This window comes from Phascolarctos cinereus, unplaced genomic scaffold (genome assembly GCF_003287225.1).
Source record: "Phascolarctos cinereus isolate Bilbo 61053 unplaced genomic scaffold, phaCin_HiC Scaffold_5;HRSCAF=322, whole genome shotgun sequence".
NCBI lineage: Eukaryota > Metazoa > Chordata > Mammalia > Diprotodontia > Phascolarctidae > Phascolarctos > Phascolarctos cinereus.
In genome coordinates this window covers 406,384,560-406,408,421 of record NW_027555958.1, presented here as the reverse complement: position 1 = coordinate 406,408,421, position 23,862 = coordinate 406,384,560, and the positions used below count along the sequence as shown (strand labels likewise).

General features: G+C 41.0%; 1 protein-coding gene across 1 annotated transcript in view; it reads left to right on the top strand.

Annotated features, from left to right (window-relative positions):
• The first annotated feature begins 653 nt into the window (after nucleotides 1-653).
• CACNA1E (calcium voltage-gated channel subunit alpha1 E) overlaps nucleotides 654-23,862 on the top strand; it is a 405,939-nt gene continuing 382,730 nt past the window's right edge. The window contains 1 exon segment of the mRNA XM_020984357.2: nucleotides 654-1,996. Coding sequence (XP_020840016.2) covers nucleotides 1,731-1,996 — 266 coding nt within the window. The 5' untranslated portion in view covers nucleotides 654-1,730.

Here is a 23,862-nt window from a genome sequence, read left to right as displayed (position 1 = left end):
TTAGGGAGACCCTTCCGTGGAGAAACCTAAGCATTCATTAGACTAGCCTGCGAGGGGCGGAGGAGATGCTCTGGGGTTTCCGACTGAGGCTCAGCAAAGAGAGGGAAGAGATCTGGAGCCGCGAAAGCAGGGCTGGGGAGTGAAGAACGGAGAGGTAGGGGGCGATATGTGCACAGCTCCTTGCTCCCGAGGCTCCCCAAGAACTTGGCTCCAAGCCTCTGCGCTAGCTTGTTGAAATCTTTTGGGAGAGGGAAACGCGCGTGCTTGTGCGCCCCCAGCCCCGGCCACTAGCAGAGCCACCACAGTGCTGACAGCTGTGCGGGTTCTCTTCTTGGAGTATCCTTCAGGGAGATTTTTGCCTAAGAAGGGCTACGAAGACTGCATACTGCCGTTTTGCTTTAGTAGGAAAAAAACCCCACAGAACAGCACCCCCCCCATCCCAAACCCGCACAACCATTATTGCCCGAGATTCTTCCTGATTATACCCCGCCCACTCTTCTCCACGTCCTCCTACCCCCATCCTCATTCTCTCCAGGTCTGCGTGTGAGTGGTGAACTGCTGAGCTCCCCTCACCCACCCACTTCTTGCTCTTCCCCTCTCCTCTCTCTCCCCCTCCCCTCGCTCTCCCAGCCTCCTTACACCCTCTCCTTCTCCTTTTCTCCCCTTTCCTGTCTCCTCCTCCTCTCCCTGGAGAGAGGATGTTTAGGTTGCAGGGGAAGATTGAGTCGTTCGGGAGGAAGTTCAGTCCTTGGACCCCTCCCGCGTCGGGCTGAAGCCAGCCTGAACGCAGCAACCTGTTTCCTCGCCGGAGTCCTAGCCCCCAGAGGAGGTGCAGACGAGCATTTGGGCTGCCTGCTGATCGGTGGCATTGAGCCGGGCGCCAGCAAGGACTTGGGGACCGCCTTTGCTTTCTCCAAGCTTAACTTTTAAGTCAAGAGGACTATCGGGAAGTGATTTCCCCCCCGAGGGAGCAGCTCCTTTTTTTTTTTTTCCCGGGGGGGTAGGAGTTGCAGATTTTGGTGACAGCAAGAAGGAACCTTGATTTATCCATTCCGTTTTCCCTCTCATCCCTCCACTGGTTTGCGTCTGTACTGGCAGATTTAAAGACCCAAGGCTGTCCCTGTGGAATTTAGGGTTGATTCCTTAAACTGCCTTTCAGGGACAAAGCTTGAAAAAGACTCACCGTTCCCAGTTCAGCATCCTTTTCAAAGTTTTTTTTTTCTTCCTTAATTTTTCATTCTTCCTCCCCCCAACCAGTCAACCACCAAACTGTTATCTACGGACTGGGGCCAGTGACAGCCTGTCTCTCTGAACTGGTGTGTGTGTGTGTGTGTGTGTGTGTGTGTGTGTGTGTGTGTGTGTGTGTGTGTGTCTCCAGAAGAGCGATGTTTGAAGGGCAAACCAATCCCACCGCATCACCCCTTGGTCCCAAGCACCAACATGCCCTGACTCTTTGAAGGAAAAGACATTGCCCCTTTCCTTTTCTCCCTCCTTCCCTTCTCTTCCTGAGGGATGGAGCTTCACAGCAGTCGCCTTTAGACCGAACGGTCCAGAGCGGTGGTGCTGCCGCCAGCTGCTGCCTCTGGTTCTCAGCGGCTGCTGTCGCTGACTCTCCATTCCGGTGCCTCTGTTTCTCGCCGCCTCTGTCTGTGTGTCTTTGCTTGTCGCTAGGTGTGGGGCGTTCGGCTCGGATCACCTTTGTGTGTGTTTTGTTTGTTTAAACTTCCAGGATGGCTCGATTTGGGGAGGCTGTGGTTGGCAGGCCAGGATCCGGAGATGGAGATTCGGAGCAGAGCAGGAACCGGCAAGGAACACCAATGCAGTCCGCGGGGCCAGCGGCCGCCTACAAGCAATCCAAAGCCCAGAGGGCCAGGACTATGGCTTTATACAACCCCATTCCGGTCAGGCAGAACTGTTTCACCGTCAACAGATCCCTGTTTATCTTCGGAGAAGATAACATTGTCAGGAAATATGCCAAGAAGCTCATCGATTGGCCATATCCTTTCTCCCGCACCCTACCCTTTCTCTTCCTCTTTTCATTTCCCCTCGTGAGGAAAAACAATATTCATGGATGGGATTATTTTTTTCCCCATTCTGATTTCAATTTGCACCTTTTCTAAAGTGCGCCCTTCACTTCGGTGTGTTTAAGGAGCTATTTTGATGTGGTAGAGACCAGCGTGTGCACTAGTGTTTTTCAAGGTAAGACTTTTGGTTTTTGACCCCCCCCCCCCATATGGATAGCCAACAAACTCTCGGAATAGGGAGCCTGATGTGTGTGCCAAGTTTTTCAGGCTTTGTCTGATTTTCACACCCTCCCACTCCCATTCCCTTCTTGCAGTTCACTCTTTGCAGGTTTTGTTGCTGAGAATCTCACTCTTAGATAGAAATTAGTTCCCTTCTCTCCCCACTGCTCCACCAGCTCTCCCTGAAACGAGTTTGGAAGACGCCAGTGCTGCTTCTGCCTATTGGGAAATGAGGGCCATGGATTATTGGATCTGTCAGGTTCTAAGTCCCGAAAGCTCAGTACCCGAAATCAAGGAGCAAACAAAAATAAATAAATAAATGAATGAATAAAGCCCCTTCCCACCAGGGTCCAAACAGTTTGCCGGGGACTATTTCAGGTCAGCTGTTAAATGGAGTGTCCTCCTGAGAAGGTGACGGGCCACCGCCCCAAAGCACCTGGAAGTTGGAAGTTCCAGCTGTTCAATGGGGGAAGCTCAGACAGCCTCGCTTTTCTTTCTGAGTCCGAGTTTCTGAGTCCCTTTCTCCCCTTTAACTGTTGACACAGTTCGGCTTCTTAACGGGTCCCTAGAGATAAATTGGGCGTGCTTGTATTGAGCAGTTAGGAAAACAGGTGTGTTATCAATCTTCTAGTGCTCCTAATGCACTACACGCCATAAAAGGGGGTGGGGGGCGGAGGCGGAGGCAGCAGCAGCAGCAGCGTCAGGCAAAAGGAAGAGGCTTTGCAGGTTCAGTCAAATGCACCAAATGCTTGCTGTTGATTAGACACCTTATTGTCTTACTCCTCCTCAAGAATTAGGTGCCACCGCCGGGGTTTTAGGGCACAGAAAGCCCTGTAAATAGAAAGCAAACGAATGGTTTGGTGTTAAACGGGGAGTAGGCTTGGAAACACTAGACATGTATGCTTGGTTTACTGGCGAGATTGCGCACCAAGAGGCACTAATCTGCAACGAGGCCCCTCCTTCAGTCTCCTTCCCCCCTCACCCCCTCCCGCTCCTTGGCAGGTGTGCATCAGCAGGACAGCTGTTGGTTGCATTGGGCCCCCGGTATCTGCCAGACACGAGGCAGATTTCCCTCAGGCTTCCGCATCTCCTCCACCAGCTCTTGGGTTTCTTTCTCCTTTCTCTCTGCTGTGCTCCTTGCTCTGCCACCACCCCCTTCTTTCTTCCCTCGATCCCTCTTCTCTCCACACTCCAACAGCGCTGTTAGCTAGTGTGTGGCACTTCTTGACAGCACCCTTCATTAGAGAGGAGCATCTCGAAGCAGATATTCTTCCTGCTGCTCCAACCCACCCACCACCAACCCCGTTTGGGCTTCTCCCTACCCGCCCTGCCCCATTCCCCAAAGCAGGAGAACACACACACACACACACACACACACACACACACACACACACACACACACACTGGGGGATGGTAATCCTAGTTGAGTTTAACATGTTGGTCCCCTGTTGGGGGCTCAGAGCCCTGAGAATCCCCTACATTCCCTTGCCCCACCCCTCCTCCCTCTTCTTGACACCATATTCAGCTGTCTTTGTGTTGGGCTCTGTGGGTGCAGCCTTATTATGCAGTTAGCCCCTCCCTGTTTAACCAGCGCAAGCATCCCAAGGACCAGAGCGTTACTACTCTTCCACCTGTACAGTTATCTAAAATATTCACAGGTCAGGAGGATCTGCCCTGCTATCTGTACCTCTTCTCTTACGGTGTGTTTACTCCGACAGGCTCCTTCTCATTTTCACTCAATAGACAAAGGCACCCAACCACCATGTGGTAAGCATGCCCACAGTCATAGCTGGTACCTCGGACAGCGCCACTGAAACTCCTAGCTGTGCCCCTTAAAGGCACAGTGAGCCTGGTACTTCTCATCACCTTGGTCACGTATTTCTGCACCTTCCATCCTCCGGGCTACTGCATCCTTGCTTCTCTAGGCTTTGCTAAGTAAAGCACATTTCAGAGACCATGTGGTTGACCCAGCCATGCTTTTTCTTTCTCTTTAAAGGCAAGACTTTATCATAAGGCGTTGGCAGGCAACTACACTGTCTATACCATTTATATCTCCCTTCCTTTTACTCAGTCAAAATACACTTCTGAGTAAGAAAGGTGTGTTGGTAGGCAGGGGATTAAATTGGCTTCAGCATCTTGTCCTGCTCTGTGGCAGTGGTGGTGATAGGGAGCATGACCCTCATCTAAATGGTCCTCTGAATTTCTGGTAATGAGGTGGACCTCCTGGCAGTTTCATGTTGCACTAGAGCTGTGCTGCTTTCCCAGTGTTCAGATAATCTCTGAGGAGATATACAGAGCTGCCAAGTTGGGAAGGCTAAAATACATCACATTCACTTTTTCTCCTGACTTCACATTTTAGGTGACAAGTGCATTATATAAATGAAATTATGTATGTAAAGCAGAATTTTGCTTTGTTTTATATAGGTATATGTTTAAAAGAATATATAAATGTTTTTATTTTGTTGATTTAAATACTATTGAAGTTTTGGGTTGTTATTATCCTTATCATTATTATTTTCTGTGATGGATATTTGGCAACCTCTAGCTTCAGCTGATCATCCATGACCTATAAATTCTCCTACTCACCTACCCCCATCCCACCTTCATCCATCTAAGCCACTCAAGCTCCCAATATTCCCAAAGTTCTTTCTCTTTACCAATTGGTTCTCATAGAATCATCAGTATGTATGAAAGAAGGGAGTCTTGACTTTAGCTAAAATCTTACAGAAACTCTATTCTTCAAAATTAATTTTTTTTTCTCAAAAGAAACCAGAGCAAGACCATATTTTGGTATAGGTAGCAAAGTTGACTTCTTCATTATTGGTATCTATGGTTGGGAATGATTGTTATTTGTGTGAGGATCACCTCCCTTTCTCTCCCAAGAAACTTAAATTCCCTACCTCCTATGAAATAAAAAGATAGTTACTACAGGATTAAGTGGATAGTGTGTATTTGTATGTAATGCCTTAACACTGCTTTTAAGATATGTTTCAAATCCTTTCAATTTTCCCTGTAAGTTCTATTCACATAAAAGAATAACATTTTATCTGTACTCTGCAGAAACTTCCAACTTGAGGATGGCTTTGTATCTGAAGGGAGAGGTCTCATTTTCAGGAGGAGGGGTGCTTAAGGGAACAACAAAATTGACGTATCAGATGAAATCAGGACAATGGCTCAGCCCTGAATGTGTCTTCTTTCTCTTGAAAGCTACAGTTATATTAGGAAAGATTTTCTTCATGACACTGTCTTCTGCAGGGATCCTATGTCTTTCAAAAATGTTATTTCTGTTTGGGGCCTTAATTTCCTATTCAGTAAAGAAGAGAATACTTCTTTCCTCAAAGTTGATATAATGAAAATCAGATTCTCCAGGTGGCTTTTCAGTGACAGTTTGTGCACAGGATATGACAATTAACCTGAGAGGAACAGAACATTTTTTGATGGTCTGTGGCTTCATATACATTTAAAAAATACTTCCTTATTCATAAGGGAAAGCGTGTGCTGTCATGTATGGTAACTCTGCCCAGTGGTTTAGCTTTATTGGAATTTCCCCCACCTACTTAGGAGAATTCATCCAACCAGGAGAAATATATGTTTTGATACATAGAAAATAATAATAATAATAATAATAATAATAACAACAATAATAATCCTTAACTTCCAGGGTTATTGTGAGAATCAAATGAGATAAAACTTATGAAGTGCTTAGCACACTGCGTGGCACATAGTAAATGCTATATAAATGTTAGTGGTGATGATGATGATGATGGTAGATGAATTATATTACAGTGGAAAAGTAAAATGTATTCATAGATACTATGATGCCATAGGTTGAATATCATTATAATGATCTCCATGGACATCTGAATGTTTAGTTGTAGTAGAGAGAGTTTCTTTTTAGCTTAAGAATATTCTCACCTTGAACTATCAACTGGGGCCTGGAAACATTCTTTTCTATTGTGAACTTTTCATTGTAATGATATTAATTCATTGATGTTTGAGTTTTTACATCTCTTAACCTGACATACACTTTTTTCCTCCTTAGATCTTACATATTGGTCATATATAACATGGGAAGGAAGGTCAGAATGCCAATATTAGGGCCTAATAAAAAGGAAGCGACTTTGTAACCACCTACTGCATTGGATAATGCACAAATTTTTTGGTATTTTTGTGGAATATCTGCATGATGATACGGATAGTGATCAGAGATTGTGATTTCAATCAGCATGGAGACTTCAAGGAATTGGGCTAATAACTCAGCTTTCTTGGGTTCCTGGGGATCTCTATTAACTGGCAATCAGACTCTTCACTTAACATAAAGTGTGGGTAGTATTTACTCCAGAGAATTAAATAATGTTTTGCTATGGGTATTGGTTGTAATTACGATAATACACAGAGAACTGGAAGATGTGTTGGAGTGAAGGAGTTTGACAGAATTTAAATGACATGGGAATGAGATAAAAATAACTTGAAAATGATACTTTTGCCATTATTTCCTTACTTTTCTCTGCTTGCTTCTTCCTGTAAATAGTCATGATATATGCTATGATTTAAATGAAGAGGAGAATAATGAGAATAGGATTTCTGAAAGATCTAGACTCTTGGAATCATTAGATTTCTCTGAAATTGTGTGTGCTTTCTTTATCATTGCTGTATAAAATCCAGGATTTTTTAATGGATCTGCTGCTTTAATTTTTTTTTTTGTTAAAGGAACATCTGGTTTCTTTCAACCATCCTATTTTATAGTTAAAATCCAATTCAAATTTTGCTTTAAAAAATCAGGTCTCTTGCAAGCCCCTTTGACTCTACATATTTGATCAGCAGATCAGTAGTGCTTGCCTAGCTAGTCCATATTTATTTCATTTGAATGACTGCCTGGAGAGCTGCAATTCACTTAAGCCAGAGAGACAGGATCTGACTGTTCGCATTGTATTCCATTGATCCTATCTTGTTGTCGTATGACCACAATAAAAGACATGAAAGAGACAGTCCAAGCCATTCTGTAATTAATGGCCTTTTATTCAAGGAAAGACTCTGAATCTCTCTCCCAAGCTCCCTTTACCCTCTCAGTCCTCTCCAACCCTTCTTTTCATCTTTCTATATTTCTCCTTCTCTTTCATTTTAGGTCTGCCTTTGTGAATAATTCATCATATATGTGCGTTTTCCTAGGATTTCCAGAAAAGCGATGCTCTTTGTCTTCTCTTTGGATATAGTTGAGGGCTTCTGCCAAAAAGGGTCAGTTCCAGAAATGGATTCTTTGTCCAAAAGCATGGCATAGAGTGGGCTTTTGACCTCTGTTTATGGCAAGCCTTTTATTTCCACCTTTCTCCTAATGACTGCTTCTTCCCCAGTATTCATCATCACATTGAAGGTGTCCAATAAATATTAAACAACCCCAGCCACTAGCCAACAGGTATAAATAGCTCAAGGATATTTATATGCTTAAGTGTCTGTCACCCCAAGTCTCCAGGCTGATGAGATGGTGACACACTAGGCAAAGAAACAGATAACTATTACACAGTTTCTTCCTCTTCTAAAATTCCTGTTCTAATTCACAGATTAATCAATCATTTTAATTGTGAAAAGCACCTTACTCAGCCTATTTCTCCATTTCATGAATTCCAAAGTGATTCCTTTCAGAGGGACACGATGTCAGGGGCTTTAACACAGCATGTGTCTTCCTAAGCATTATAATCCTATAGAGAGCAGAATTATGTATGGGCTTACCAATGATGTTTCCAACATCATTCTTAATTAAGGACAAAAAGTACAGCATCAAGTTTCTTAGTCACTTTCAACCTAGGAATTTCTTGTATTTCTAACCCTATTTAAGGTTCAGGAGTTTTTGTTATGTGACTGACAGAATTATGTTTCCTTTCTTGCTCTCTTCATCTTTGACTTTATCTTCCATCTACATCTGGTCACCCTGCCAAGCTCCCTTGTCATTGTCGCTGGAAAGCAAGAAGCAGCTAGAAAGGGTCTCTGCCAGAGGTGGTAGATTATGGAGGATAGTACTGAATGACTTTACTAAGTGGTGAGCATCTAAGTCTTGAGATGTTGATTCCTTGGACGTGCGTGTGTGTGTGTGTGTGTGTGTGTGTGTGTATGCACTATTATATATGTGTGATGCTGCGTGTGCATTCTTCTTGGGCTAAGTGACTGTCCTCCCTTTCAGGAAGAACTGCTGGATCCAAAGTAACACTTTTAATTAAAAGCCTCCTTGGGTCACTTGGGTGAACTACAGGTGGATAAGGCCTAGAGTTCATGATCTTCCCAAATAGAACTACAGTTACTCTTTGCCAAATATATTAGGGTAAGTTGCTCTAGAGCTGGTCCTTTAGAGTTACAGTATAAGCAGTGGTCTTGGAAGTGTTACCTTACCTATCTTGGAAGAGGTTTATAGCATTATAGGATGATAGGATTTAGGCAGACATTCTAAACCTAAGGCCCATTAACTTGTTTTAAAAATATTTTGATAACTATGTTTTAATATAATTTAATTTCCTTTGTAATCTAATATGCCTTATGAAATTTAAAAATGTTATTCTAAGAAGGGGTCCAAAAAGGGTTAAGAACCCCGATTTAGAGCTAGATTCTAACCTTAGTGATTTTAACTTTGAGCTGAGGTCACATATAACTTCTATGTTCCCATATTATTTCATATCTTGAGGTTCTTCTTGGCATTTCATTTGAGATTATTTGGAGAATTTGGAATATCCTCAAGAGGCTGATAACTTGTTTGTCCATTGATCTGTATTATCTTCATGTTCTGTCCAAACTCACAAACTTATTTGGTCTGGGCCCTTAAAGCTAGAGATTAACCTTACCACCTTTGAAATTAATCTATTCTTGCTTTCTCCTCTTTAGAATACATTGAGGAGCCAGTCAACAAGTATTAGTAAATGCTTACCATTTACTAGGCATTCATTGTGCTAAGCTCTAGGGATACAGAAAGGAGTAAAATCACAGTCTCTGCCCAAAGAGAATACATCCTAAGGGAGAGACATTTAATAACTCAACATGTAGTATATACAAAGTAGACAGAAGGTAATCTGAGAGGGTAAAGACCTGTAAAGCCTCTGAAAGGATTTTAGACTTGACCTGGGTCTGGAAGGAAACCAAAAAATGTGGAAGTGAGGAGGCAGAACATTCCCAGCATGAAAGACAAATAGTGCAAAAACCTAGAAATGGAACAGTGGAGTGTCGTGTTTGAGGACCTGCAAGGAGGCCACTATAGCTGGATCTTAGGCTATATAGTGGAAGGGAAGGGGGAGGATTCAGGTGGTAAAGTATAAGAAGATTGGAAAAAATAGAAGAGTCCAGGTTTTTATGAGTTTTAAGTGTTATGGTAGAGCACTTTATATTTTATCCAGGAGATAATAGGGAGCTACTGGAGCTCCTTATTGTCTATGTTACACATTCCTGAGTAGGGGAGCGGCATAATTAGAATTACTTCCAAAAAAATCATCTTAGTAGCTGACTGGAGGATGGGTTAAAGTAGGGGAAGACTTCAGGCAGGAAGAACAGTTAGAAGGCTATTGTGATAGTTTAGGAGAAAGGTAATAAGGACCTGAACTAGTATTGTGGTGTGAGTGAAGAGAAAGACCTGCATAGGAAAGATGGTGTGAAGGTAGACACAAGATTTACCAAGGGTTTGGATATGTTCAGTGAGTTAGAGTGAGGAATTGAGGATGACACTGAGGTTTAGAGCCTGAGTGACTGAGAGGCTAATAGTGCCCTCAAGAAGAATAGGGGTATATAAAATAAGGTTTTGGAAGAACGATATTGAGTTCTTTCCTGGACATATTGAGTTTGAGATATTTTTGGAGTATCCAATTCAAGAAGTCCAACAGACTATTGGTATTGTAGGACTGGAGCTCAGGGGAGACTAGGGCTGGATTCATTGTCTGGAATTATTTGCATAAAGATGATAATTCAACCCATGGGAGCTAATAATATCATCAAATAAGACACTATAGAGTTAAAAGAAAAGAGGGCCCAAGACAGAGCCTCTGGGGTCATTCTTGGTTAGTGAGGATGACATGGATGAAGAGACACAAAGGAGATGGAGAAGGAATGGTCAGACAAGTAACAGGAGAACTGGGAGGGAGTAGTACCACAAACACTCAGAGACAATAAAATATCCAGGAGGAAAAGGTGACCACTTTACACTATTGTGTAAAAGATTGCAAAGAAGTGAAGAAGGATTCAGATTGAGAAAAAACCATCAGATCTGACAATTAAGGAATCAGTGGTAACTTTGGAGATGACAGTTTCAGTTTAATGATGAGGTCTGAAACCAGATTAGAGAGAGTCCAGTTGGAGGACATTGAGTAACTTAATAGGAAAAAAAAAAGAAGGGTTTTGCATAGTCTGATGAAAAAAGTAAGTGCTTTCTCTTGCTGTATGAAATTTAGAATTATACTCGGGTGTCATGGTTTCTTTTAGTGACCTAGCCATCTAACCTGCAATTTAAGGTCTGTGTGCCCCATAAAATGACTTTTAAATTAAAACCAAGTTCTCTACAGCTCATGAGAAGTCTTTAAGCTACATGTAAAAAATATAGTCTTGTGACTCTCTCTAATTTCCATACCTTTGTCTAGTAGGGCTGATCAAGACTTGTCAGAGCTGAAAAGCATGCAATGAATTTTCAATAGCTGTTCATTAATTAGCTGGCAGTTTCTAGCGTATTGTACATTTTTTGCTGCTTTTTAAAATTTCCTTTCCCCTTTTGCTGGGTGATCCCCTTTAGCATTAAAGTTGGTTCCTTACTAAGTTACTGTCTGAACTGCATAACACATTCTCTCCTTACTTCTCAAACAGTGTTGTAGTCTGGTTAGCATCAGCTCTGGCTTGCAGAAGGTAGAGGCCACCAAGCTGAAAATACCTCTGATTACAAATATCTACCTCCCCTCCTACCTTGTATTATCAGCATTATCTTCACTATGGAGACTTGGTCTTTGTGTTGAAGTATTATGTCTTCAGTATCCCCCCATCAAAATGAAAAAAAAAGTAACCACAGAAGCAACTCAGCAGAGTGGGAAGAACCTTGAACTTGGGTTCAGAAGAGATCTGGATCCAAATCCCACCTCCAGCACTCACTGTCACTGTGACCAGGGACAAATCTCCTAACTTTTTTGAGCCTCAGTTTTCCCACTTGTAAAATGGAGGGAATTGTATCTGTAGTATGTATCTCACAGAGTTGTCATAAAGAACAAGTGTTTCCATCACCATTTCATTCCCACAGGCAGCACACAGGTGGCATCTGGATCACTCAGCAGGATTGGAGGCCCCCAAAGCCACCCAGGGGTTCACTTTTTGTAGCACTTTTAGACAAAGGGCTTATATAGAACTAATAGGACACTGCCCCATCACTAGTGAGGCAAGGCAGTGGGTTGTCTGGACCACTGAAATGAGGGTTATCTTCTGAATTGTCTAATAATGAATGAGGAATGAGGGTCAGTCAGCCAGGAAACTTTAACTATAGTTGTGACATAGCATAAAAGTGACTGGGATGGGGAAGATATCAGGTCTTAGGGTCAGTTAAGTCTTAGCATACATGCATTCTGGAGGCTGGGGCTGAGCCAGCCAAACTGGGTTTCACTGCCTAGTAACTGGTTAATGACATAACTCATACATACACAAATACATATTCATAAGCATGCATATTTGTAAAGTGATTTAAGGCTTACAAAGTGCTTTCCTGATAATAACCTTCAGAGTTAGATAATGCAAGAGTAGAAACTATCCTAGGGCAGCTAGGTGGTGCAGTGGATAGGGTGCTGGGCCTGGATTCAGGAAGAGTTATCTTCCTGGCCTCAGACACTTCCTAGCTATGTGACCCTGGGCAAGTCACTTAACCCTGTTTGCCTCAGTTTCCTCATCTGTAAAATGAGCTGGAGAAGGAAATGGCAAGCTACTCCAGCATCTTTGCCAAGAAAACCCCAAATGGGGCCAGGAAGAATAAAACATGACTGAAAAATGACTGAAGAACAACAAAAAAATCCTATTCTGGAGTCACTTCCCCAACCTTCTCTCAGGTTAGAATCCCCAGAAGGCAGCTGAGTATTTCCCTTCTCAGGTTTTTAGGAGCAAACCTGTGGGTCTAGGATCAGGGGTGGGGGAACCTACAGCCTCCAGGCCACATGTGGCCTTCTAGGTTTTCCCGTGTGACCTTTTGACTGAATCTAAGATTTACAGAACAAATCCTTTTATTAAGGGGATTTGTTTTGTGAAGTTTGGATTCAGTCAAAGGGCTGAAGACCTAGAGGGCCACATGTGGTCTCAAGGCCCCAGGTTTCCCACTCATGGTAGGTTTTTAGTACTTTTGCTTATGAACTCTCACTTCTGTTTCCCACTAATTTTTATCCAATAGCCTGAATTAACTTTTATAAAAGGGTATTTATTGAAATGCCATAAAAAGAGATAGTACAGAATATCCCTCCACTCAAATCAGAAGCACATGCTTCTCCTGCACACACAATGTCTTTGGGAAGAGTAGACTCAAACTTAATGTACAAAGATACTGAGGCATCCATGTTGCAAAAGGTGATGTTGTAAGTGGTAACACTGGGATATCTTGTCTCCCTTTGTGGAGTCTTCATGAAGGAAGCATCATTCTCTGCTGGGCTCTGAGCTCTAAGGATGGGGGCCTTTTTAGAGTCAGTAGTCAGTATGTTCTCCATCATGAGATGTCACACTCCACAAATCTCCTTCCTCCTTCAGGTGTCTATACTCCTGTATCTAACTGTGCTTGTATTTCTCCTCACTGCCTTTCTATTCTTGTTGGATATGTTGTGTTCTATTGGTCCCTTCTCTTCAATGAAATGGTCAATGGAAGGTGGAGGTGAGAAGGAGGAACTATGTACTGCTCACAAGAGCAATTACCCCTTAGGGGCTTGGCTTGAACTGGAATCCTCAACTGAAATCTGCCGCTGAGACTTACCTCGCTGGACTGAGGAACTGCTGAAATCCCTTTGTTGTTAAAAGCTCCCTGAGTCATAGCTATTTATTTATTTGGATACCCAACATGCCTTTTCTTTCACTGATTCAAAGAAAGAGGTTGATGCCCCAGAGACAGCCTAGTTAATTGAAATGTGTGAGTGCATGTGCTCATGTATGTATGTACATGTGTGGTGGTATTCCACACATTACGTGAGCAGTGTTATCCCCATTTTAAAGATGAGAAAAATGAAGCTCAGAGAAAATTTGCTTTGACTTACAATTACAAGACCAATAGGTACCAGAGCCAGAATTTAAACATATGTCTTTCTTGACTCTAAATTCCTGTGTTCTTTCTCACCATACTGAGCTATTTTCAGTCACCTTCTAAGGGTTAGTTTATCAAATCTATCCCAGCTGACAACTGAGAGCACAGTCAGCTCTGTGGGAATGGGACATAGAATGTATCCTATTATATAGGGGGAAGGGGTAGCTCAGTCTATAAAGAAATCACTGCCTGAGAACAGTTTTGGGTGGAGTACTACAGTGGACGGAGGCTATCTGGTTAATCTGGAAATTGACCAATACGGTAATATTAGGTCACTAGGATGGAGGAGGGAGTGATTAAAAGGGAGGAGGGAGGATGCCAAAGATGGACTTCTCCAACTTCACAATATTGCTAGGGTTGGCACTGCCTCTAGGTTATTTGAGGGCACTCGAGGGCTGCAAATTATAGGTTTACCCCACTGTGAAAAACAGTGGATTCTAATAGCCAGAAGTCTGTTTGAATTGGCCCCTCAGATATCTACAGTATAATAATAGAGGTTCATATCAATGATCCTGAGACACTGCAAAATCCTCAAGGGCCTCCTGAATTGCTGGTGAAAGATTTAATTCTGTTCAGGGTATGTTTGAGTGCTATGTATGTTATTGTATTCCAATTCTTGGACAATTGATTTTCTTTACACGATATATGTTGTTCAGTTGTTTTTCAGTCATGTCCAACTCTCTGTGACCCCATTTGGGGTTTTCTTGGTAGAGATAACTAGAGTGGTTTGCTGTTTTCTTCTCTGGCTCATTTTACAGATGAGGAAACTGAGGTAAATAGGGTTGTGACTTGCCAAAGGTCACTCATCTAGTAAGTGTCTGAGGCTGGATTTGAACTCATGAAGATGAGTGTTCTTAACCCCAAGTCCAGTGCTCTATCCAAAGTGAAACCTAGCTGCACAAAATGTATGAGGTTGATCTATTAAGTAGAATAATTGATTGGCCTTATTCCACAGCTATGCCATATGACAGGAGTTTACTATAGTATCCTACACAGCTCCTCTCAATTCCTTGGTACTTTTTAGGGCTGAAGGGGAAGCTTGGAATAATTGCTAAATCACTGGGTAGTGGTTAGAACCAAGACTTTAATTTTTCATGGGTCATTGGATCTGAGTTGAGATTTACTATGCAGATAAGCTTGTATTATATCTATCCTGGGTGTAAGACTTTTTATTAAGACAGCCCTGGAAACAAAGATTCTCAGATTCCCAAGAGAGATTTGGATGAACACACTAGGAGGAATTAGTTTTTGAAGGTTCTACCCTTAACTTGATTCCTTGTTTTCCTGTGTCAATGTATTGGGTATATATCTTGCTTCTATTCCCCATTCTCCTCTTTGCTTGATGTCAAGATCATGACAAATTTTTACCATTAGCTTCTATGATATTGATGAACAGTATCTAGGTTCTTGAGAGTCTATTCTAAATTTGTAGAATCTTAGAGTTGGAAGGTATCTTTGAAGTAATTTAATCCAACTTCCTACCCATTGCATTATTCCTGACATGGCTATCCAATCTTTGCTTGGATATTTCTAGTGATTGGGAGTTAACTACATATCAAAGCAGTCCATTAGTTTTTTTTTCCTCCTTATATTGAGACAAACATCAGTTACTTATAATGTCCACCTACTTCTGCCCTTGAGAATAACATAGAATATACTTACTTCCTTTTTTATGGATTATATTATTCCCTCTAAATATTCTCTTCCAAATCTGAATGTTCCCAATTTCTTCAACTATTCTCCCTTCATCAGGGGCTCTAGTAGCCCCAACCTCTATTGGGTACATTGCAACTTGTCCCAGTTCCTCTTAAAATGTGATTTCTAGAAATAAAAAAAGTACCCTGAATGTTAGCTTATTAGCATGGAAAATAGAATGAATTTATGTCCTATGATCACTACATTGTAGTTTTATTGACTCATTTATGATTTCATTAGGTTTTTTTTTGCTGACACATCAAAGTTTTGATTCACATTAAGCTAGTGGATGACTAAAACTCTCAGATGTCTTTCTCATGAATTGCTCTTAAGCCATGCTTTTTTTTTTCCATTCTGTATTTAGTATAGAAGGGTTTTTGTCCTCAAGGAATCTTTATTAAGCCTTATTAAATTTTGTCTTGTTAGTTTTAGCCCAGTATTAAAGCCTACCAAGATGTTTTTGAATCTTGATTTTAACATTTAACATACTGGTAATCCCTCTCAGTTTTATGTTTCTAGTAAATTTAATAAGTATGTGTTTTGTTAATGAATAAAAATTATTATGCACTTATTAAGTGCTAGGCACTATGCTTTTTATATCTTCAAATAACTAATAAAAATGTTTAAAAGGATAAGGACAGGGGCAGAGATTTGAAGCACTCTACTAGAAACTTCTTCCAGATTGGTATTAGCCCATTAATAAACATTCTTTGGGTTTGTTGTTCATCTTGCTATGAATCTGACCAAGTTATGCCATAATCCAGCCCATGAGAGACTTTGTCAGCTTTATCAGGGAATCCTTGATTTAAATATCTACTTTAAACTAGAGAATGTCATCTTGCTTCCCACAAATCAATCCATGATTGATCAGATTTCCAGAAACACTAAAAAACCTAAGAGAAGCATTGAAGATATCTGTTCTCTTTACTTGATCATTTGATTCCATTAATGCTGGACAAGCTGAAGCCATATTTTGCCAACATACTCTGTCCTCAAAGACTCAGCCTCCCCTTTGAGTAAAGATTTACTAGGACTCAGAAACAGAGTGAGTATAGTAAACGGCAATGACCATTGGTTCTGGAATCAGAGAATCTGATACTTCATGTCTGTGTGACCGTGGGCAAGTCGTTTAACCTCACTGTGCCTCCATTTTCTTTGTAAAATGAATGAGTTGGACTTGAAATTCTTTGAGGTCTCTTCTAATGTTAAGTGAATTATCAATCTAATGTCTAGTCTCAGTCCTGTTGTTCACTTGCTGTGTGACCTTGGGCTTTAACTTTTCTGAGTGTTAGCTTCTTTATCTGGGAGATGGTGATAAAAATTCTTGCTTGGCTTGCTTCTCAGAGTTGTGAGGATCTAGTTAAATTGATGAAATGTTTTGGAAACCATTAAGCTCTATCTAAATGCTATTATTAATGGTGTCTTTCTGATAGGATGCTGTTGGTTTGATAGAGGGCATATTGTATAAGTGGCAAAATTGTTGGTATTCAGCTCACTTTTCCAAATAAACTAAGTGGCGTAGTGGCTAGAGTTCTGGACCTGGAGTCAGGAAGATCTAATTTATAAATCTAGTCTCAGGCTCTTAGTAGCTATGTGATCCTAGGCAGGTCACTTAACCTTTATCCACCTCAGTTTCCTCATCTTTAAACACAGATAATAATAGCACTTAACCTCCCAGAGTTGTTATGGGGATAAAGTGAGATAATATTTGTAAAGGCCTTTACAAACCTTAAAAAGCCCTATGTAAGTGCTAGCAATCGATTATTATTTATCAACCATTAATACACAGAAATCTCCAACTTATTGCATTCTCATAGTTTGTTTTCATTCTAGACTTTACACCAATACTGTTGTTGTGGGCACATTGAGTTTTATTTGCATACTAGGAAAAAGAAAGGGTAGTGTCTTTAGAGCAAAGAATAATGCATAAGCTCACGCCAACTCTTAATTAAGAAAGATCAGAGGTAGAAAACCACTAAAGCCTGAAATGACCCCACTAGATTTTGTTTTGGTTTGCACAAATGAATAGCCAAAAATTTCAGGTTGGTGTGATGGATGGCATATGGTAGGATTTCTCATAGAATCCCAGATTGGACTCTGGGCAAGTTTTACTTCTTGGGCCTTAGATGATCCATCTATCCATTCTGTCTTCTATCAGGTTTCTTTGGTGATCAGATATCACCTAGTTCATCCCTTAGGGAATTAAATCAGAGTAAAGTGCTTTGGGGTGTGTGAAATTATTATCAAAAGATAATAGTTGAAAGGTTGGGGTGGGCTTAATAGTAGTCTATTTTTTTCTGGGAAATTTTACAGATTATGTCAATTTGCCTTGCCCACTTTTGAAACTTAGAGACCTTCTCAAGGGAAGAATGTGGGGCTGAGAAAATCTACTCTTGACACCTTTGGACAATCACAAAATAATGGAAAAAATTATCATGTACCCTTTGCCTAAAGAAAACTGGACAAGAGACTGAAAAACAAAATCTCAGAGTGGATCTAAAAAGATGAAAGGGAACCATCTCCTTTCTGTTACCTTTTTGGGGAGGTTTTTGTGGGAGTTTGTATTTGTGAAAGAACTTTGAGGCCATATGGCTGCTGGCAGATGCTTGAATTCTCATAGCCTGTGGCTAGAAGGAACATTAGAAAGTGTGGGCTTTGTGGTGGGGCTAGGAGGGGGACAGTGTTGGGTGATGGCTTTACCAAGTCAGTGGGTCTGGGAATTTTGTCAAGGTCAATAGCAGTAAGCCAACCAATGCCATGCAGGATTAATTTTGAAATAGCTTTCCTGACATTTCGTGGGATCACACAATTATACAATGATGTAATTTCAGAGTTTGGAGGTGCTTCAGTCATCACCTTGTACAACCTATTCCTTGGGCAAGATTATCTTCTAAAACACACTTTAAAAGGATCTTCCAGCCTCTGTTCAAACAGCTTTAGAGATGGCAAGTGCACCTCTTCCCAAGGCATCTTATCCCTTGTGGATAGCTTTAATCATCAGGAAGTTTTTCCTTAACCCAACCTAAATTTGTTTTCCCACAATATCTACCCATTGCTCCTATTTCTGCCTACTGCTGTGGTTCATTTGGGAATTAGGAAGTACTATGCATATGACATCCTCAGAGGTACTTCATCTCTGAGTTAGCTTCCTTCCTTGATAAAGAATATTTCTAAAGACCGTATTTCTGAGGAAAGTCTGATTGCAGCCCCACTTCTGGGTTTTATGGGTTTCATTTGTTTGCTTTTAAGGATAGAAGACATCTAAGAATGTTTTTGGGAAAGATTCAGTTAAACTATCTATCTTATCTTTCTTTCCTTCTTTTTTTCTACCTGCTAACTCCTCGAGGAAGTACTTAAATTGGCTTTTAAAGGTGTCATAAACAGGCTAACTGTCCCAAATTGGAATGGGGAACGAACTACTTTGGGAGGTCATGGTTACCACCTTACTGGAGGTCTTCGGGCAAGGTTTGGATGACCACACCCCAGGTTTCCTATAGAGAAAATTCTTGTTCAGCCATAAGTACCTTAAGGAATCTTTATTAAGCCTTGTTAAATTTTATTTTGCTAGTTTTAGCCCAGCATTAACGCCTACCAAGATGTTTTTGAATCTTGATTTTGGGAAATTCTTTATTTTTGATAATAGTGGAAAGATTGGGGTAATTTCAGGAAAGCTCCCTCTTCAAGATCTATTCACATAGTGGAGAAATAAAGAAGTCAAATCATACAGGCAGGTACCTCTGATTAGAAACCAATGTCTTTGAAACCATCATCATTTATATGTGTCATAAAAGAGGAGATGACTGAAGGGTGGGATACCTTGAGCGCTAGAAAAAGAGAAACATAACTTTTTTTTGTTTGTTTTTTAGGCAATTGGGGTTAAGTGACTTGCCCAGGGTCACGAAGCTAGTAAGTGTCAAGTGTTTGGTCTGATGCTGGATAGGGCCAGTGCTCTATCCACTGCGCCACCTAGCTGCCCCTGAAGCATGAACTTTTAATAAGGTTTTTCTTACCCAAAATGGCTAGCCAAATATCCCCCCCACACACTACAAATGTAACTCTGGTACTCTAATGAAAAAAATGCATCTCTTTTCCCTTTTATTTTATATGTGTGTATCAGTATTTGTGCCCTTGTTTGTAGAATGGAGCATTTTTTCCCTATGTCAGTAACATTAAGCTCTTGGAAGTCAATTTCAAAGTTATTGAAGGGGTGATACTTTTAGGAAGGAAGGAACGCACCATATACTATTCTTTCTATAGTTTCTTTTTTTTCTTTTTCAAATGCTTCTAAGTGGACAGATCTGGATATCTTTTTCTTGAACAGCAATTGCTACTTTTTTTTGAAGGTCTTATGTGATAAACTGTTTTTATGATAATTTTTTTTTTTTTTAGTGGGGAGGGGGAGAGAAACCAAGCCATTTGGTCCTGGGTATTTTCACCAAAATAAACACTCGAATAGAAATTCGTGCTTTTGATAGATTCATACTTTGGTTTAATTAAGATCTAAGTGTTCTAAGTCATTTGCTAGTGCTTTGCAAGTAAGCTTTTTATTCTCTGCAATCAGCTGGTGTATATATTGAGTTTTGTTGTTGTTGTTCGAAAGTCCAACAATGCGATAGAAATGCTGCTTTTTAAACTTCTAGACTTTTTCAGTTTCTGCTATTTTTTTTCACACTTCTTTTCAGTCAACTTAATCATAGGGTCCAAAGAAGATGAGGAAAAAAATGGGTTGTATTGTGATTTATGATGATTAATTGCACAATTATAAATAAACTGAATACACAATTATGAATAAAAATAACAAACTTTAAATGTATGATGTATGATGCATCCCTGAATTCACAGTCGAAGTGAACGCTGATTTGGACTGCTCAAAGTTTAAAAGGAATAGGGTGGGGAGATAGAGTAAGAGAGACAATTTGTAACAAGGTCAAAGTAACAAAAAATTCATGGCTGAACCTGTTAATGGATGCATACCACCATACTTCACTCTTAGTTTTGGCCTTTAGGTCAAAACAGGTTAATTTTTGATACCTGCACCAATTCTTTGGCAGCTAACTTTTTAAGAAAAAGAAGGGGGGGGGGAGGGAGAATAGGAAACAACGCACTGCTCTCTTTTCTTTCCCACTTCCTTTTTCCCTTTCATGCTTCTGCTTTCCTTTTCATCAGCCTCCATATTCCTCTTCTTTTTTAGCTTCCTCTGCTTTTCATTATCCAATTAATCTGGGTTATTAGCATGGCTTGAGACAGTGCATAGCCAAATGTTAAGGATCTATTAGGGAGAAAGGGTGAAGAGAAAGGTTAAGAATGCCGAAATAGCAGAAAATGGCAGCTGAAGGAATGAATGGGTAGCCAACTAAAGACTTCAGTTAGATTAAGGTGATCCCCCTGTAAATGAATTTGGAAGAAACAAAATGACAATGGGGATCATGAGGACTTATGCACTGGAGCTGGAAGAGGAGGAAAGTAGAAGTGTAGAGAGGTAGAGGACTTGTCTAAGGTCACACATACATATGTAGCAGAAAGCATAGTAGTCAAAAAGGCTCAGGGGGTGAATTCAACATGAAACTCAATCACTCCATCAACAAGCACTAATTAGACACCTAAAATGTACCAGGCCCTGGGGGTAGAAAGGAACCCCCCCCCAAACAAAACTAACAGTCTTTACTCTTAAGCTTATATTTTATGGGGGGGGGAAGGATGTGTCTATATATGTACACAGACACACACATATGTATATATGTACATATATATGTACACACACACACATATATGTATGTATGTACATATATATGTACACATATATACATATTCACACACATATACATACATAATTTGTTGTTCAGTTGTTTCAGTAATGTTCAACTCTTCATGACCCATTTTGGGTTGTCTTGGCAAAGATACTGGAGTGGTTTGCTGTTTCCTTCTCCAGTTCAGGCTGAGGAACTGGATGCTGAATGAGGAACTGGGTACAGATGAGGAAACTGAGGCAAACAGGATTAAGTGGCTTGCCTGGGGTCACACAGCTAGTAAATATCTAAGGCTGTATTTGAACTCAGTAAGATGTCTTCCTGACTTCAGTCCTGGCACTCTATCCTAGCTGCCTCATCTCTCTCTCTCTCTCTCTCTCCCCTCCCCTCTCTCTCTCTCCGTCTCTCTCTCTCTCTCTCTCCCTCCCTCCCTTCCTCTCTCTGTCTCTCTGTCTCTGTCTCTGTGTCTCTGTCTCTCTCTCTGTCTCTCTCTCTCTCTCTCTCTCTCTCTCTCTCTCTCTCTCTCTTGCAGCTATGCAGCATAGTAGATAGAGTGTTGGACTTGGAGTCAGAAAGACCCGAGTTCAAATCCTGTCTGAAACATTTCCTAGCTTTGTGACCCTGTACAAGTCATTTAACCTCTCAGTCTCATTTTCCCCATCTGTAAAAAGGGGATAATAATGCCTATCTCAAAGGTTTTTCCGAGATAACATATATAAAGTACTTTGTAAGCCTTAAGGTGATTTATCAATGCTGGCTATTATTGCATAAGTGAGTATAAAATACATATAACATTATTGGTGGTGGTGGGGTGTTAAGGCATTAGCATTTGGGGGATCAAGAAAGACTCCTTGCTGAAGGTGGCACTTAAGGCAAACTTTGGATGAAATCAGGAACTCTACGAAGTGGAGATGAGGGGGTGGATGCTAGCCATGGCATTCAACTAGTGCAAATATAGGAGATGGTGTGTCATTCGTGAGGGACAGCACGAAGTTCAGGACTGAGACTTCACTCAAAGTAAATATCTCTAGACATTAGGATAGTTGCACAGCTAAACAGCCATTCAGTTCAAGACCATTCTTCAGTTGTCTAATGGGTCCTAACTCACACAAAGTCGGTGAGACCTTGCAAAAGAGAGAAGCTGCTTCAGAAACAAACAAAAGAAATAACACACTATTTATTTTGAAGATAGAGGGATCATCTCAATTGAGGAGCCTCTTGTCTTGTAATTCAGACTTCAAGCTGACCAGCTAAGGAATATTACAGAGGGTTCCTCCTTGATAAGACTATCAAATTCTTTATAGCTCAGCAAGTTCTCACTGATTATTTCTGAAAATGTGAGAAAACTGTTGCTTTTGTTGTCTCTAGGGTTCTATCCTCTTGGTTCAGAGTGATGGGAATGATTTTCACCTAATTTTTTTTGGTTCCTTTGAACATTCTTTATCTTACACATTGGATAATTTCTTTTAGTTTCCTTTCAGGATACATTGAATAATCTGGGACCCCCTAAGGTGTCCAGGAAACCAGGCTGAAGAAAATGGGGTTATTAATTCTTGTCTTTCAGAGCAGTTTCAAAACCATTTGTATTTGGCTGCCCCTGGTGATTAACTCAACAGCTCTCTTCTTTGAAGAAATGCTATGTTGGCATGGAAGGAATCCCCAGGATTCCCACATGAGAACCAAAATGAAGCAAGCTGGCTAGGACCTCTTCCACCAAGATCCCCAACACTTAACCCTCTAGATATCCAATCATGAGTAATACAGAATGACATGGTAGAGATAGCAGTGGCCCAAGGGTTTTGGTATGGATTTTGTTGTTGACTGGCTGTGGGATCATGCATGAGCATCAGTTTCCTCACATAATAAATGAAGAGGGTTAGATCAAATGATCTCTAAGTTCCCTTCAAGTGCTAACACTTTAAGGTTAGGATGATGCCAGAATAAGGGGAGTAGGGAGTGTGACTTTGGAACAAAATGAGACTGACCCAAGTGGAGATGGAATCCCAACTTCAGTCTGGTTATCATTATTTAATAAACAACCCAACAAGGACCCCTGGACTGGTATGGTACTATCGAATCTTGGGAAACCACCGAGCCCTGCATCCCCTGAAATTCAAGAATCCTATCAACTCTAGGATTTTAGAATTGGAAGGGATCTCTGTCTTTAGGGGATCGAGATTCTAGAATAACCCCCTCATTGCTCATGTGAAAATTTGTTATACAACCTCCCTGACAGATGGTCAATCCAGCCTTTGGTTAAACACGTATACTCACGAGGCACTTACTACCTCACAAAATAATCGGCTCCATTTCGAGACTATTCTAATTCTTGCAAAAGATCATACCTATGCTGTGTCAAAACTTGCTAATCTTTAAATAAAATCGTGGAATTTCAGAGGTGGAAGGACTTTAGAAATAACCTAATAAAACATCCTCCTTTTATAGAGGGGTGTGACAAACAGATCTAAAGAGGGCTGAGTGATTTGGCCAAGGTTACTTAGTAGTAGTCAGGAGCAGAACTTAAGTGCCAATCTGGTGCTCTTTCTGCTTTGCCACTCAGTGGTCTTCATTCTGCTTTCCAGAGCCATACATGATACTTACGCAATCAGAAAAGGAGCCTCAGCAGCTATGCAATCCAATCCAAATCCCAAAGCATTCTTCTCTATAATACACTCAACAAACAGCCAGTCTCTGCCTGAACGCCTTCAGGAAGGGGGGCAATAATTACCTTCTGAGTCTGCCCGTTTTAATTTTGGACAGCTTTAGCTGTTAAGCAGTTTTCTCTGACATCAAGGAAAGTCTTAGCAATTTCTACTCTTTGCTGTTGGTATCGACCTCTGAGGTCAAACAAAATAAGTCTAATTCTTCTTTCTTGTGATTGAACACAGTGGCCACATCTTTCTGAATC